The following is a 16,905-nucleotide window of genomic DNA, read 5'->3' on the forward strand; positions in this document are numbered from 1 at the left end:
CTTCCTTGAGATCCCGAACTAGTCACTTGGGTGTCTGAACTTGTTACCCCACCTCTGAATTGGGGGATGTTCAGAAGCAGTAAATCCTACTAATAGGGTTGTTGTGAGGAACAGAAGAGATGTGTTTTGTGAAAGACCCTTGTAAATTTTTGTGTTCTATTATCAGTACTACAAATCATAGTATTTCTAAACAAATAGTCCCTCTGTCCCTTGTATTTTTGGCTAAGAGAGCTTGTTTTCATTTGGGGTCTTCTGTAACACCTACAACAATCTGGGAAAGTGGCAAGAAGAAGGGAATTCGGTCCTATATTCTTTTCTGGATACAGTGGGGGTTTTGATAGAAGCATATACCTAAAAACAAGTTATAAATATATATATTCTTGGGAACCCCAACTGAAGATGTTTCAACTTAACAATTTTTTGACTTTACAATTGTGTAAAAGCAATATGCATTCAATAGAAACTGTACTTTGAGTTTGAATGTGAATCTTTTCCCAGGCTGGTGATATGGGCACAATACTGTTTGGTGCCTGCCATCAGCCCCCAGCCACAACTCCCAGTCAGCCACATGGTCACAAGGGTCAACAACTGACACACTGGTATTATTCTGTACCCACGCAACTATTCTGTTTCTCACTTTCAGTAAAGTACTCAATAAATAATATGAGATATTCAATACTTTATTATAACATGGGTTTGTGTTAGATGATTTTGCCCAATCTCAGTGTTCTGAGCACATTTAAGGTAGGTGAGGCTAAGCTACGGCGTTTGGTAGATTGGGTGTATTCAATGTCTTTTCAATTTAGGGTATTTTCAACTTATAATGGGTTGTCGAGACATATTCCCATTGAAAGTGGAGTGTGTGTGTGTGTGTGTGTGTGTGTGTGTGTGTGTGTTTACACATACATATAGAAACAGAAATCAAAACCCAAACTGAATAAATTATTATACATCTGTGCAAAAGCTAAATTCAGACTCTGAGGTAGTGGTTTCAAAGTTTAATGTGCATGAACTACTTGGGAGCTTGTTAAAAATGTAAATTCCTGGGCCCTAACCTTCAAGATTCTGAGTTAGTGGTTCTCGATAGGCCCCTAGGGCCTGCCTTTTTACAGTTACTCTATGCGATTCTGATGCGGGCAGTCCTGGGAGCACTCTTAGAGGTAATATCTCCAAAATGAATGGATATCATAGGACATATTTCCATGACTTGGACCAGAGGGAAATTGCTAGCTTTTCTTCCAACAGAAAGAGGATTCATGGCTTGGCTTGTGTTTTGGGAACTGCATGAAGAAAGAGGGATAAATGTTTGGAGCTAGGATGAGGTGAAGAGAAAAAACAAAAACAAACAAACAAACAAACAACAACAACAACAAAAACCAGGTCATTTCTAAGCATGAAAGATAGCCAAGGAGCAGATTCCAGAGAATTAGGGAGAGGTTAGAGATGGCATTATCATGAAAAATGATCAGAGAAAAACAGAAAGAGAATGAAGAGACAAGAAGGAAGTGAAATGGTCCCAAGAACGCAGGTGACATCTTCTGCTATAAAACTAACCCTGAAGCATCCATTCTTCTGCCATCATTCCATCTGAAAAGCAGGATGCCCTCCATTTCATTTCAAGACCGCTTGGAGAAACTAGTGCAACCATTGCCCCCGTACAGAAAGCCAACAGCACAACCAAGATAGAATTTTGGAAGCTGTGTATAGATTTGCACAGTATTTACTCTTTACAGACATGGTATTAGGTGACGAGCATGCTGAAATAAGTCCTCAGAGTCCGTGGTTATACCCTCTCTCATCCACAATGTCTTGGACAAATACAGCATAATAATACAGTTGACACGTTGGGGGCCGCTTCAGTGGTCTGGAGTTCTGATGATGTTTGGTGGATAGTTCCTATAAAATTCTTTGTGCTTGAACTCTATAGAAAGCACAGATTTGAACCCAAAGTGTGAACTAGGGTCTGGGTCTGCCATAAAAATCTCAAATTTAAATGCCTTGGGGCATATTTCAGCATCTTAAAAACTGTACTTCATTTGGGGACTTGCCTTCAATGTAAACATATTTCCTTTTAATTCAGTATGGCAGCTGACAAAGTGACTACCCACAACCAGGCAGGAGTCTAAGAAATGTAAACTGTTAAAAGATGTCATCTTGAAAGCAGCTAAACATCTCCATTCTCAAAGAAGCCTCCAGCCTGAGGAACTAAGTGAACATAATTAGAAATACATCTGGGTATTGGCCTCCTATCTGAAAAGGTCACATGCACACCTTCCACTGGTACTGGTTATATTCTATCATTTGTTCTGTCCTGACTCATTTGTCTCCCACTGGTTACCAGATGGCCACGATAATGTTGGTATCCTTAACAACTGTCTTGTGCAATTCCCTGCAGCATGGTAAGGACTCAAAATATTGAGTGTTTTCCCTTTGGATAAGCCAGTGACATATCTGGGAATTGCTTACAAACGCCCTGACGGAGTGGTTATAAAGAGTGATGGCAGACTGGGTCATGGAGCCTAAATTCAGCTTGACATTGTGCAGGTGGCAGGCTACCAAAGGGGAGTTTTTGCCATTTCTCAGGCTTAAGAGGAAGGCAGGATTCCTCCAACCAGAATCTGGTTTTTATAAGTAATCACTTAATATAGAGAGGTGTAGATAAGCATTAAGATCATTGTAAAAGAGAGTTTCATTAAAGTGGCTGAAATGTTCTGAGCTAAGTTGGTTCTGATGGAGCTGTCACAAGGATGCTTGGGGAGTCCTCTCAGCATGGTTCTCTGAGATGTGCCAAGTTACCAGATGGATTGGAGGAACATTAGAAGGTAGGGGGTAGGAGAAGGGGGGAGGGCAAAGAAGGTGGAGGTATCAATCAAGTTGGGATAGATCATGCTGCAAAAACAAATAACCCCCCAAATCACAGCCTCACTTACAACAACAAAGGTTCCTTTTGTGCTTGTGTTCTGTGTCCATTTAGGATCAAGGAGGGGTCTCTGCTCCATGTGATTCTTACTCCAAGACCCTGACTGGCAGAGTAGCCACTATCTGAATCATTATAGATGCCCAGGACAAAGGGAAAGAGAGTGTTGTCAGTCAAACACTGGCCCCTAAAGTAGCCACTCACTTCTGTCACATTTTATTGGCTAAAACAAGTCACATGGTCACTTGACTCCAGTGGGCCAGGAAGCATGGTCTTTCCACACGACCATAAAGAGAACCAGAAATATTTGTTGAATGGCACTACCCACCACCAGATTTGATGATGATGCTATTTGAACTTATGGACATCTCTCTGGGGCCAGATGACCTTTACAGAGACTTCCAGCACTGAAAGAATATATAACCCAAAAATGTAGCAATACCAGACTCTGGAAATATGTATAAAGAAGCTCCACAAAATTCTGATTTTTCCTATGATGAGTGACTTTAATGCTTAAAATATATATCAGACTCTTTCAAAACAGTTTTTTGGTTCTGCTGCTTTCTGGTGACCCAAACATTGCTTAATCTGTCTATGAGATCACCCCATCTCATTCTTTTCCCCACTTTTTCTTTTCCCTACCAGTAACCCGAGGCTTTTTAGTGGAGTTGGGTTGGTGAAGTGGGGCTGGGAGAATGTCCACGTCAGCCAGACAGAGACAAACATGACTTGGTAGAAGAGTCTCACTGAAGACACATTTTAATACAAAACCAGAGTGATCACTGAAATCATGCCATAGCCCGGACAGTTCTTTGTTGGAGGGAAGAAAGTAATGGGAGCTTTTTCTCGTTTGTCTAGGGGAGGACGATGAAGAAACCAACGTGATCGTTCTCAGCTACCCTCAGTACTGCCGGTACCGATCGATGCTGAAACGCATCCAGGATAAGCCGTCTTCCATTCTAACGGACCAGTTTGCGTTAGCCCTGGGGGGCATTGCGGTGGTCAGCAAGAACCCTCAGATCCTGTACTGTCGAGACACGTTTGACCACCCAACTCTCATTGAAAATGAGAGTATATGCGATGAGTTTGGTGAGTCTTTTTTTTTTTTTTCCTACCTGAAACTTGCGCGTGTGTGTTTAGTTGTTTTCGGTTCTTGTAAAGAGCGGTGATGGGGAACAAGGCTTATTTTCACAATCTCTGTGTGCCACCCCTCCCCTACCCTCCCCCCAAAATTATTGTGGCATGAAGTGTTATTGCCTCTTCGGCAGCCTCTGTTTACCAGGGTAAAAGGTTATTATTTAGAATTTGTTGTTCAGTATAGGGTCCAAAGTTGCTTGGTCGACCTTGAAATTGGACTTTCAGACAAGAAGCTTCCGTGTTAGTTCTTTCTTCGAAGGCTTTGGCTATTTGGATACTGATTTTTGTTTTTAATTGATTATGCCCTTTTCTGTGTTATAAGGAACTATAAAAATGCACCAGTTGTGACTACTTCAGTACTATAAAGGTGAACAGATAGACTGATGATAGATAGATCCCCATGCCCCTTAATTTTTTTCATATATATGTATGTATGCACATATATATCCATCTTTGGTGGGCACAGTGTATAAAAAATATAGAGAGATTTATTTATATATCTATATTCAGATATCTGTGTATATTTTTATACTTATTTATATATCTATATTCAGATATCTATATATATTTTTTGTACACCATGCCCACCAAAGATGGATATATGCACACATATCTTTATCTGCATCTCTGCCTAGCTGATCAGTCATGTGTCTCTATAGATAGAAGTGAAGGAGGAGAAGAGATATACATTTGGGAGACTTTGCATGATGCAGTGAATGACTGGAGGCAAGCCAAGGTCACATCTCTCACATCTTCATTTTCTCATCTGTGTGTTGAAGAGACTGGATCATATCGTGGTTCTCAATAGGCTGGGCAGGGATATCAGAATGCCCTGGGGGTGCTTTATCAAGTTATAAATGTTCCCTGGAAATTCCTGTACTTACAGAGACATGAAACTCCCCCACCTACCCCTTCTTTGGGAATTGCCACCATGGAGCGACCAGTATGATGACCGACCCATGCTGAATCTCTCATGGGTCCTGGGGTGAAGAAGAGTCTGAGACCACTGGCCCAGAGGGAGCACTAATGGGGTCCCCTTGAGTTGGAACACTCCTTGATTCCATCGGCTAATGTTTTCCCAAGGATCCCTAGTTTGTGGGTTATTCAGATTCAGATTATTCTGCTAAACGATTGCAGGCCTCAGCATGGTTTGAGAAATCCACTGTATTCATGACCTCGGCAGCCTTCCACCTGTTTCAGGGTGGTGTTGTACGTAGGGGTGAGGATGAGGGGATGATGTATAATCCAACAAAGAAGGGAGGAAAGAAGTAGGGCACCTAGGTTCATCGGACCTGGCTTTTTCTTTTTTCCTTACAAACTTTTTTGTCGGATGCCTTTCACAGCTCTGGCTTACCGAACGACTGCCATTCTATAAGAGAATAGTAGTGTTTCTATAAGTTATTTTCTCCTTTTTTCCAAGAAGAATTGTTTAATACTCAAATAACCTTTTGTATTCAAGTAGATGAATGTATCCAATACATTTTTTAATACCTTCTCTTTTCAGATCAACCTCTACAAATCTTCCCTTTTTAACACTTCTGTTTTGAGGGTTGTTTTTTTTTCCCCATATCCCTGACATCCAAACCCCTCTGTCCTGCTTGCCACTGAAGAGGTCTGTAAATTTCTGACACAAAATAAAACTGAAAGAATGCTTTCCCTCACTTAAGAGTATTCAAAGAGCATCACAATGTAACATGATGAAAAATGTTTTAACCTTTTTGGCTAATTTAAGAGTTATTAGTCATTGAGCTTGAAAGCTGTTGTGTCTGGAATTGGTAATAGAAAGAAGTTCCAATTTAACAGTGATCACAATGGTTGTTAAGAGTTACTAAATTAGTTTTAAATGTTCTCACAAACACAAGCATCTGACTTTTGAATGTTTTCCTGAACTTTCTTCTGGTAAAGCTAATTTTAATGCTGTTTTTCTTCTCCAGCCTCTTAAAGTGGAAGCTTTCTTTTGGAATAAAGGTACCTTTAAAGAGCTTTTAGATGGCTAGCCTAATCATTAGAATATTAGATTTTTCTTTAATCTTTAATATTAGTTGAGTTTGTACTTCGTATAGTATTTCATTCTCCTAAGTGGATACCCTTTCCCCCCCCCCGCAAAAGGGCTTATTTTGACCTGATTTGCATACCTTCGCCAACATCCCTCCCCCACCTTCCACGTTGGGTCACACATCTAAATTTCCAGAAAACACCCTTTTAAACCTCCAATTGGTTGTATTTGAAAGCAACATGGGTTAAAGAGTTTGTTAAAATGTGGGGTTGGGTTTCTCCAACCAACTAACAGTTGGTAGGAGAACATAAATTTCATTAGCATTAAACAAATGTTCCTAATATTAAACACTGCCAGATGACTGAAGCACTTCTGTCAGATTACCGCGAGTGCCAGGGGGCCCACAGATGAATTTTCTACACAGTATATATTCTGTACCACACGTTTGGTGACTTCAGTAATTGGTCAAATGTAATTTAGGTAACAGTATGCCTAGGCTGTAAAAATCAAATTTTATTAGCCATATCACCAGGTGGGTGAATGGTGGAGCTGATGGCAAAGGGTTTATAGCATTTATCAGCTACACCTTTGACACATGGAATTCATAAATTGCCATAACGTACCTGCAAGGCCCTTCTCAAAAGGACAGTGTCTGCTTTCCTATGATTAAATAATGTTTGTTTTATTAACTAATATATTTTCTGCTTTCTCCTCTTAAATGGGATTATGGAGTGGGGGTGAGAGAGGGCGTTCAGAAGATAAATAAAACACGGTTCTTGCTTGCTTGGAGGATTTAAAAATCTAATTGGGGAAGACAGGATTAACACACCTGAAAGGTTAACTAATGTTACAAGAAAGTCAATGATTAAGTATTTGGTGAGTGTTGCAGAAAGCAAGCACAGGAGGAATTTAGCACTGGGCTGGCCGGGGCAGGGAGGGGGGTGATCCTTGGAGGGGGGTCAGGGAAAGCCTCATGAAAAAGGCAGGACTGGGTCTGGTTTTAAAGGACAGGGAGAGGGGCGCCTGGGTGGCTCAGTCAGTTAAGCATCTGACTTCCACTCAGGTCATGATCTCATAGCTCGTGGGTTCGAGCCCCGCATTGGGTTCCACGCCAACAGCACAGAGCCTGCTTGGGATTCTGTCTCTCCCACTCTCTCTGCTCCTCTCCCACTCGTGCTTTCTCTCTCAAAAGTAAATAAATAATAAAAACTTAAGAGAAAAAAAAAAGGATAGGGAGAAAGGCTAATAGAAAAGTTTTGGAAATACCTAGATCACTGACAATTCATGTCCTGACTCTCCATGTTAAGAATGGCTGCCTTCACCCCGGGTGAACCGTTGGCCTTCCCTTACTTGGTTTGCCCCCAATAAATGGACTGGTGCCTTCTCTTTACCAGGGGGACAGGAATATGAGTCTGTGGACCAGGGCTGGGACGAACCCAGGCAGTGGCTTTAGAGCCCAAACTAGGCTTTCTTGGGCAGAGATGACCCACATCCTCTGTGCGTGTGACAGCCTCTTCCAACTGCTCAGACATCATCCCCCCTCCCCACTGTTTCAATGTTGTCCACTGAATAACAGGTTTAATTGAACAATAAAAGTAAGGCTTTTAAATCTACAATGAATCCCTATAAATAAATTCTCCGTGGAATTTTATGAAGCTGTTTAATGAAAAGTTTGATTAGAAACTATTAAAGAAAAATAGAATAGATGAAATTTCATCATTTAGTCCCACATTACAGTGGTGTCATTTTGATTTTTATTTACATTGAGATATTCAGAATAGAGTAAATATATCCTGGTTTTAATTAACTATCCTCCTTACTTGGGAAAGGTTATTTTAGGCTTGAAGGGTTTTGATAGCATACCATCTGCTTTCGTCCCTGTATTTTATTCAAGTCCCTTCCCTGCTTACAGCGCTGTGCGATATCTAAACCTATGACATAAGCATAAATCGAATCATATTAATGGCAGGTGATTGAAAAGCTTGAGCCTCGACATCCTGCCTGAATCCTTCCGTCTTGTCAGTTACAATGCTCTTGAAGGCAATGTGCTCTTTTCTCAGCACAAGAAAATGGACTATTTTTTAAACTAAAGCAATGGACTCCCCATTAAAGCATTGCGAAAACTGGTTGTATTGCACATGCAATTAGGAAATGAGATTATAATAATAATGAAGGGACAGTGACATTACGAATGACAATTTTTCTCATAAAAATCTCTCCCCTGTGCATAATTCCTGCCCCCACTGTCCTGTTAGACTCTCCTAGCACGAGGCATTCTTCAACCATCCCCCCACCTTGCTTTTACCTCTTTTTATAATTTGATTCCTCTTTTGTAAAACACATACCATCATTTATATCATGCTATTGTCTGGACGGTAGGAAAAACACACACGTGCACCCATTTTGCCTATTTTCCCTGTTAGAACAATAAAATGCCTACCAGTTTGTCATGCGTGCTGTTTACATGACTATCACACGATTGATTTCACATGTGTGAAGTGTTGACAGCCAACTCCAAACAGAGGTGTGCACAGTACAGTAGGTACATGGACAACTTTAAGGTACCTGCTTTATCAGATGTAAGGTGGACCCAGTATATATAAATGAGATGAAATCAGTCCGTAAATATGGGAGGAACTAAATGGATTAAGATATGGTTAATTAAAAATATAACAAAAGATACAGTTTATTTTAGTCTGAGTTTTGAATTACAAAGAGACATAAGACATTCTCCTAAGTTCTTTGGGGTCGGTGTGTGTGTGTGTGTGTGTGTGTGTGTGTGTGTGTGTGTGTTCCCTGACCAAGGAATGGGATGGAGTTAAAGGAAGGATGTGGTAATTCACCTGAAAAGAGCAGAGATGAGATGGACTGCCGTCTTGGCATTTGGTCCACGTGCAGGAAACCATGAGGTCCTCCCCTCAGGGAGAAGGTGGCTACATCAGCATTAAGACATATCCTTTGCTGAAGCTCAAGGAGCATGGAACCATTTAGGGGAAAGAAGTGCCAGGCTTACAAACAGGCACAGTATTAATCAAGGCTCACCTGTCTGATTTACTATTCCTCTGGGCAAGAGATGTAAGTCCCCTCACTTGTCCCATCTTTAAAACCAGGTAGTAATAGCTCATCGCCAGACTCAGACTAAATCTGTATCCGCTTGACCAAAAAAAAGTCCTCATGGCGAATGAAGATTCTCTACTGTTTCTCTTAGAACTTAGGACTTGGACAACTTAGAATCATCTACACTGATCTTGCTCTGTAAATAATAAAGGAACTGTTCCTCTAAGGCCCTGGGACTCTTTCTAGAACCATAATGGAAAAGAAAACTTTCCTACTTTTTACAGTATGTTTTAAAGAATCTTCTCTGACTCTGCACTGAACTTTCCATTTCTGTTTTCCTGTTGGGTGAAATAATGACATTCTAGACAAAAGAAGAAAAAGCCAAGGGAGGGAGGAAAACAGAAGAGGAATGAAACTTTGACTTATGAAAGAAAATTCAGGATGCATAAAATTATTTTGAAGCAGAGGACGAGCTGGACTGTGCCTCTTCCCTCTAAACATCACATGTTTTGCTGGAAATGAAAGGAAAGGCAGTTGTTTTGTTAAGGATCATGGGAATTTGTAAGTGAGTAAACATTTTTTTTTTTCCTTGCCAAAGTAGGTTTCATGGTCACAGTGGATTTCGATGATCAAATGGCCTTGCTCCTGGCCCCTGTCCACATTCAGGCTTTTGCTGCCTGCCTGCAGTGCCCACCGATCTCCCAAATGATAACAAGGCAGATGTTTCTCTTTAATTGAAGCAGAGTGGAAAAGGAGCCGTGCTTCTTGTATATTGCTATTTATGCAGAAGACCTTAACCTTCAGAGATCTCTCTTGGAGGACTGTTTTGTCTTGGAAATTTTCTAGAGATTCTGTTTGCCATTAGATAGTGGCCTACCCAGGACCATGCTTGGTACTTTCTGTTTATTGCATGTGCTGCCCAAGTAGGGGCAGAGGAATGTTTAAGTTCATCATACAACGTAGTAAATGTAGTGGTATATCGGATGTGCTCAATAGTACAGGTAATGATTAACATATGGCCTTGGCTTCCAGGACGCTAAGACACAAAGAGGGCTGGAGAGCAGACCTCCTGGGGCAGAGGCATTGGAAGCTAGGGTACCATCTCTGTGGAGGGTTAACGAACAGAATTTTTATGTTGTTACTGCAAGTTAACTTTCAGAGTCATGCTATATGGAATGGGTAGGATTCACGGATTTCTTTTCTATTTTTGGAACTTGAAGGGATATTTTAAAATAACTGTGGACTCCTTTTGTAGCCGAGGGGACTCAATGGGTTATTAAAAACTATTTGGACTCACGGGTACAATAAACTCTTGTTCACTCCAGAAGAAAGGATTTGTGTCTATATTGGCTAATATTTCACCTAGCATTTCATTTAGAAAAGCAAGAAAGTTATATCCCATTACATTAGCAAGATCAACATATTCCTCTCTAGGGTGAAATAGATATTTTTATCAGTTAACACACACACACACACACACACACACACACACACACACCCCACAGGAAAGAACCAGGTCATTGAAAAATCACAGGCTAAAGTGCTACTTAGAGTAGGGATGGTAGAATGAGGATCAGAATAAGTCTGTATTCGCTTGATTTGTAGAATCCTCTTGATAGCAAAAGATACCCTCTAAACCCCTTCATTCTATCTGCTCAAGGAAATTGGATTGATTAAAGTCCCTTGGACTGTAGCGAGGCTGTCTGGGGATGCTGGGAGGCCACCACAGTGCCTGACACTCAGTATGTTCTTGTCCATTTATGCATTGCACCAATATCTATTACACACCTACCATGTGCCAGGTATTGTTCTTGTCTCTGTGCACACAGTTGTAAATAAGACAAAACAATTTATACTCCTAATGATCTTACAGTGTGGTATGTGGGGAGAAGATTGGGAAAATATGGGATAGGCATGCCATGGGTATTAACCATACCTCAAGAGCTGTGAGGATTAGGACACTTAGATGGTCCATGGCAAGTACTACTTAAGTACTCATCATTAACTAAATCTTCTTGTACCTCTTGCACCACCCCACACAACCTTACCCACCTATCAAGTCCATAGTGGTTCCTCAAAAAAACATTTATAGAATTATTTCATACCTATACAGACTACTGGGGAAATGAGGTATCATTTGCTAGTAAAGATCATTCAACAACCACTCATTCCAGAAATACTTGTTTGTCCTTCTGCATGGAATGTGTTTCCCCAGATATCCTGGGTCTGGCTTCTTCTCATCATTGCATCCTCAGCTCAGATGTCTGCTCCCCAGACAAGTCTTCTCTGACTTGCCCCTTTTCACGTGTTCCGCTGTACCCCGTCATCCAACATGTACTTATCGTCCTACAACTTATCTCTATCTGAGATTAACTATCATATTTGTTTTGTTATATGTTTATCGTCTGTCTCCCCCATCCCCACCTGTGTTATAATGTAAGCTCTTTAAGAGCGGGTTCACGTGGGGCACCTGGGTGGCTCGGTCAGTTAAGTGTCTGACTCTTGATTTTGGCTCAGGTCATGATCTTACAGTTTGAGCGTTGGAGCCCTGCCTCCCTGCTTGGGATTCTCTCTGTCTGCCCCTCCCACGCTCGCTCGCTCTCTCAATAAATAAGTAAACTTTAAAAAAAGCGGGTTCACAACCCTGTACCCACCCAGGGACCAGAACAATACTAGACACACAGTAGGTGTGTAATAAATATTGGGTTAAATGAGTGAGTGGATGCATAAATACTCTGTGTCAATATCATTGCTCTCCCCCATTTTTTGAAGTAAGAACACTTACGCACAGTAAAGTTACCTAATTATCAAGTGGCAGAACCAGGGTTTGAACCTAGACACTCTGGCTCAGCGTCCATGCTCTGAACAATGACGCTAGATTGCCTTTCATCTTGGACCCGGCTCAGAAAGATCTTTCCAGCTTCCTAAGATCTGGCTGCCTGGAAACAGATAACTGGTCACCAGCTCTCTAGATAATGAATATACAGTGGGTTCTGTAGGCTTTAGAGAGACTGGTGTGTGTTGGAGAGGTTAGGAGAGGAATGATCATGACGATTGAAAATCTGATCAGGAAATGTTGATGCCAGCCACCGTCCTCACTTGTCTGTATTCTACCAGCCTCCCTGATTCAGCCTTCGCTGGCCTGCGGTCTCTTCTGCACACCAGCCAGAGTGGTTCTCCCCATCTCATCACAGAAGCAGGTATAAATAGAGAGCGCTGTGAGAGCTGGAGGTTGAAAGGGGCAGATAGTAAACTGCCCTGTGTTCCCATGGACCCTTTTTAAGGCACGGGGTTGTGATGCTGACAGGACTTTGATTATACACCTCTCTGTAATTTTCTGCTTAGGAACTCATTGGCTTTCCCAACTTGGCATCCTCCCTTAATGAAAAAATTATAGGTCTAATTTCAAAAAATGAAATGTATGCAAGCTTTCCTGCTTCTGTCACTTCTTTATTCCTGTAGCACATAAATCATTTCCCTTCTTAAAATTAAATTTTGCTTGCCATGATCTGGTAATGGGTTTTCAAAGGAGGCAGACTAGCCAAGCTCTTGGCACAGGTGCAGGCGGCACTGCCTGCTCAGGAAATCTTCTCATCGCTGGCTGGCGTGGGCCTCGACTCCATCATCTGGGCTTTATGCTCCCTCTGGAAGTTGCCTAGAAACTCTCTCCCTGAGAGTCTCTTCTCTGAACGGCCTTTTTGGCTCTCCAGTTGCCATCATGGAAGACTGAAGAACAGATGGGATTTGGGCAGAAAAAGACTGGTACGTTCTAATACTTCTGGGTGCTTCCATTCATGCATTGAGCACCGGCTCTGTTGAAGGCAGAGGTCCAGGCATTGTTGGGACATGGTTCTCTGCTCTAAGACACTTAAAACTTGAGTTGGCAGAGATAAGACATAGAGTGATGGACCACTATAGATATTATTGTGATATTCTTAACAATTCCTCATCTTACCACGAGCAGCCTTATAACATAGTTATTTCGGGGTCACAGATCTAGCACATTGCCAAAGTGGGAGTTAGCACCCCCACCCCAGTCTGCTGACCCCAGGGGGTACACTTTTCCACCCTAAAGTGACAGAAGCATGGTATAAGATTCAGGACTTATTTTGATGTTCAGAGGAGATGATATCTGTCAAGCTTTGTAAATGGGAAAGCTCTGCCATATAATGGGCACTGCAAGGCAGTCCACTAAGGGCTAACCAGAGGAGGCCAAATTGTAGGTACCCCTGGAATTAAAAGATGTAAAAGAGGGCCCGGATATCAGGAGAAGGCTCTGAAAGGAAGTGGATCTTCAACTGGACCTTGAGGGATTCAAAAAAAAAAAAAAAAAGGAAGTTATTTCAGGTGAGGAGATGGAAAATACTCCAGACTTTGAAGCTCAAAGAAAAAGATTGTTTCCTCTGCCATTTTTAGCTTTCAGCATAGACCTTAAAACACACACACACACACACACACACACACACACACACACACAAAACAAAACAAACAAAATACCAGCCTCTGCAAGCAAAACTTTTTTTCTTCCTAGAAGATGTCACCTTCCCCTGAGGGAGCCGGTGTTTCTGAGTCCTTCTCTCGGAGACCCCATTGTGGTTAGGACCCAGGGGAAGCCTCTTGGAGAAAAAATCAACTTGTCTCTTATTAAATTGGAAATTTCCCCTTGGGCCTATAAGAAGGAGAAGGAGAGATGCATCAACTTTGCAGCAGGGGGTAAAGGACTGAGGTGCCTGTTTGGTTTCCTTGACGTTTAGGGGCTGCTTCTAGGTTGAAACTGTAGATTCAGAACAATCTTCTAGAACACTTCACTCCGTGTCCTTCTGTGTTCCTCAGTACTTTCTCAAAGTTGCTTTTTTCTTCTGTTTGGTATTAAAGTTAATGGATTCTATTGCATTTCTCTTCCCTAGATTCTAAGCTCCTAGAGGGAGTAGGAATCATGCATTACTCACCTCTGTATCAACACATGTTTGTGTAAGTGAGTAAAAATCCTGCCAAATGTCAGAAGGCTTCAAATTATCATTTTATCTCCTTCCTTAAAGTCAAGTATTTCTTAACCTCAATCTTTATTTAGCTCATTGCCAATTGATTGAATTCTCAAGGGAAAATATCTAGCTCAAAGGACATGTTTTTTTTCCTCAACATTTACTCATCTCTTCAAACCAGAGGAATGTTCTTCATAAATCGGTCAAGATCTTTGGTTGACGAGTTTTCATTGGTTATGATGTTTAATAGATCCCGGAGTCTGCACAACCTAGAAGGGTGTTCTCTGAGGAAGTCAAGGAGCATCCATAAATTAAAGCAAATAGTAGCCTGTACCCGTAAGTCACCACACTGATCTTTCTAGCCTCTAACCCACAGATCTCAGAATTCGGTGTGAAAATCAAGGAACACTGGCAGGGTCATTAGCATCTAGGACATTGACAAGTTCCAATTAAATGTGGGCTATCTGGATCTGAAACATAATATAGATCACAGTTCACACTGGGATCAGATCAGAAAGTGTTGGAAAAGAAAAAGCTTAGCCAGTTGAACATTCATTACTAGGAAGATTACTTGGTGGATGGCACTTACACCCTGAGCATACTTTGTGGATTGTTGACTTGCATCGTGTTCTTTATGGATGAGGATGAGACCTTCTGTCTCTCAGGAGAGCTTCAGTGAGGAGAGCTCCATCTTTGGATGAGGCAAGTTCACAACACACAGGGTTTAACAGGCCACACTTTCTTCCTCACAGTTCCAGACGTGAATATTAGGTCTTTATTTATTTTCTTTTCAATTTTTTAAATGTTTATTTATTTTTGGGAGAGAGAGAGAGAAAGATTCAGAGCACAAGCAGGGGAGGGGCAGAGAGAGAGGGAGACACAGAATCCGAAGCAGGCTCCAGGCTCTGAGCTATCAGCACAGAGGCGGATGCGGGGCTCGAACCCATGAAGCGTGAGATCATGACCTGAACTGAAGCCGGACACCTAACCAACTGAGCCACCCAGGCACTCCGAAAATTAGGTCTTTAAAATAGGAGATAGGGGCACGTGGGTGGCTCAGTCACTGAAGTGTACAACTCTTGGTTTCAGTTCAGATCATGATCTCGTGGTTCGTGGGTTCGAGCCCCACATCAGGCTCTGCACTGTCAGTGAAGAGTCTGCTTTGGATTCTCTCTCTGTCCCATGGCCTGGTCTCTTCCAACTGGGGCAGAGGCTCATCCCACCCTCACACTGGCATCCACAACCCAGGAGAGGAATGTCCTTCACACACAGAGGAGTGTTGACCATACTTTTCAAGTGGCCTCACCCCATCTTCAAGATCTTGCCTCTGAACAACCTTGTATAACCTCAAGGACCCGTGTCCATGACCCCTTTGGGCAGTTGAAGAACTGATCGGGAAATTCAGGAGTTAAACATGAGTGTAGTAGTGGTAAGACCTCAATGGGATGTGGGCATCAGCTTCTTGATCTGCGCTTCTGGGGGCTGTCCCCCCCCCCAAATGGGGCCCAGTCCTGAAGGGCATGACATCACCACCATGATATCCTATGCAGCAAACTCTAGTCAACCAGGATCTTGAGTCAACCAGATGCTCCCCATCCCGAATACCCTTTGTACAATATTTCAAGGAGGGGGAAAAAAATAGTAAAACACAGCTCATATGTTTTTCAAAATATTTTTCTCATTATGAAATTATTTCCATTATGGAAAGGACAAGGATAATAATAATAATAATTGCCACTCTTCTGTGAGCATGCACCATATGTCAGGCCTTATGCTAACTCCTTTACATACATAATCTCACTCCTTAAAGGCCCCTGTAAGGAATCCCATATTAGCCATCACTTCACATGGGAGGAAGCAGAAGCTAAGAAAGGTCACATCAGCCCAAAGTCACACGGCTAGTAAGTGGTCAGGCTGGATTCCAGTTCAGGTCTGTCTGGCTTCAAAGCTGGTATGCTCCTCCACTCTTTGATTTTGCCTCCCTAAATATCATTGGTAATCTCATCAGGGTTTATCTATTTCCTTCCAGACTTTTTCCATAGCATTTTTATTTACTTGAGAACATTTTATACATGCAGTTGTTTTACCTTAAAATTTTAGCACTTATAAACATTTCCTCATATCCTTATGAACAGTTTCACTAGCACCATTTTAATGGTTGCATAATACTGAATCAAATGACTTTATCAGAGTTTACATAATCCCTTTCTATTAGAAGTTGCTTTGTTTCTTCCAGGGTTTTGTTTAGCTTTGTTGCTTCAATGGGTAATGTATAATTAACACTGTAATGAACATCTTTGTTTATAAAAGCATCAGCATTTTGATGGTTTCTTTCGGATAAATTCCAAGAATCTCTTATTGCCAAAATTATTTTCCTTCTCAGCAATAGCAAAGATATCAGATAATCAGAGCCAGCCCAGTGCTTGGTTACAATCAGCCCTATCTACTGAACCTTCTATGGCTATGGTTGACGACACTAAGAACCCAGTGTTCAGAATGAAGATCCACAGTTTCTGTATGACTCTAAGGCACAAGAGGAAAAAATTTCTTCGGTGAATACTGGGGGACTTAGGCAAGAAAGTGAGCTTGGGCAAAGATCTTTGGTCTCCCGAAGAACTCACTAAAATTGTGATTTTTAGTCTCAGACCTCCTGAATTTGAATGGGCAATGTCCTGTCACCAACATTTTAATCTTATTTTTTGCACACTTAAGACTGAGACTCAGTGTTGCAGGAATGCCCAAAGTTTTAGTGGTGGCCATGATGCTGACGAGTGGAAGTCGACAGGGTAATGATTACTGCCAGCTCCTCCTTCCTT

General features: G+C 41.7%; 1 protein-coding gene across 2 annotated transcripts in view; it reads left to right on the forward strand.

The window, feature by feature from the left end:
• ARID5B (AT-rich interaction domain 5B) overlaps window positions 1-16,905 on the forward strand; it is a 180,130-nt gene that overhangs the window by 85,126 nt on the left and 78,099 nt on the right. For both annotated transcript variants that reach the window (XM_003993966.6, XM_023240482.2), the window contains one exon: window positions 3,776-4,006. In XM_003993966.6, the coding sequence (XP_003994015.2) occupies window positions 3,776-4,006 (231 nt within the window). The remainder of the gene's footprint in view (window positions 1-3,775; window positions 4,007-16,905) is intronic.

The sequence above is a fragment of the Felis catus genome, chromosome D2 (genome assembly GCF_018350175.1).
Source record: "Felis catus isolate Fca126 chromosome D2, F.catus_Fca126_mat1.0, whole genome shotgun sequence".
In the NCBI taxonomy this organism is placed as follows: Eukaryota; Metazoa; Chordata; class Mammalia; order Carnivora; family Felidae; genus Felis; species Felis catus.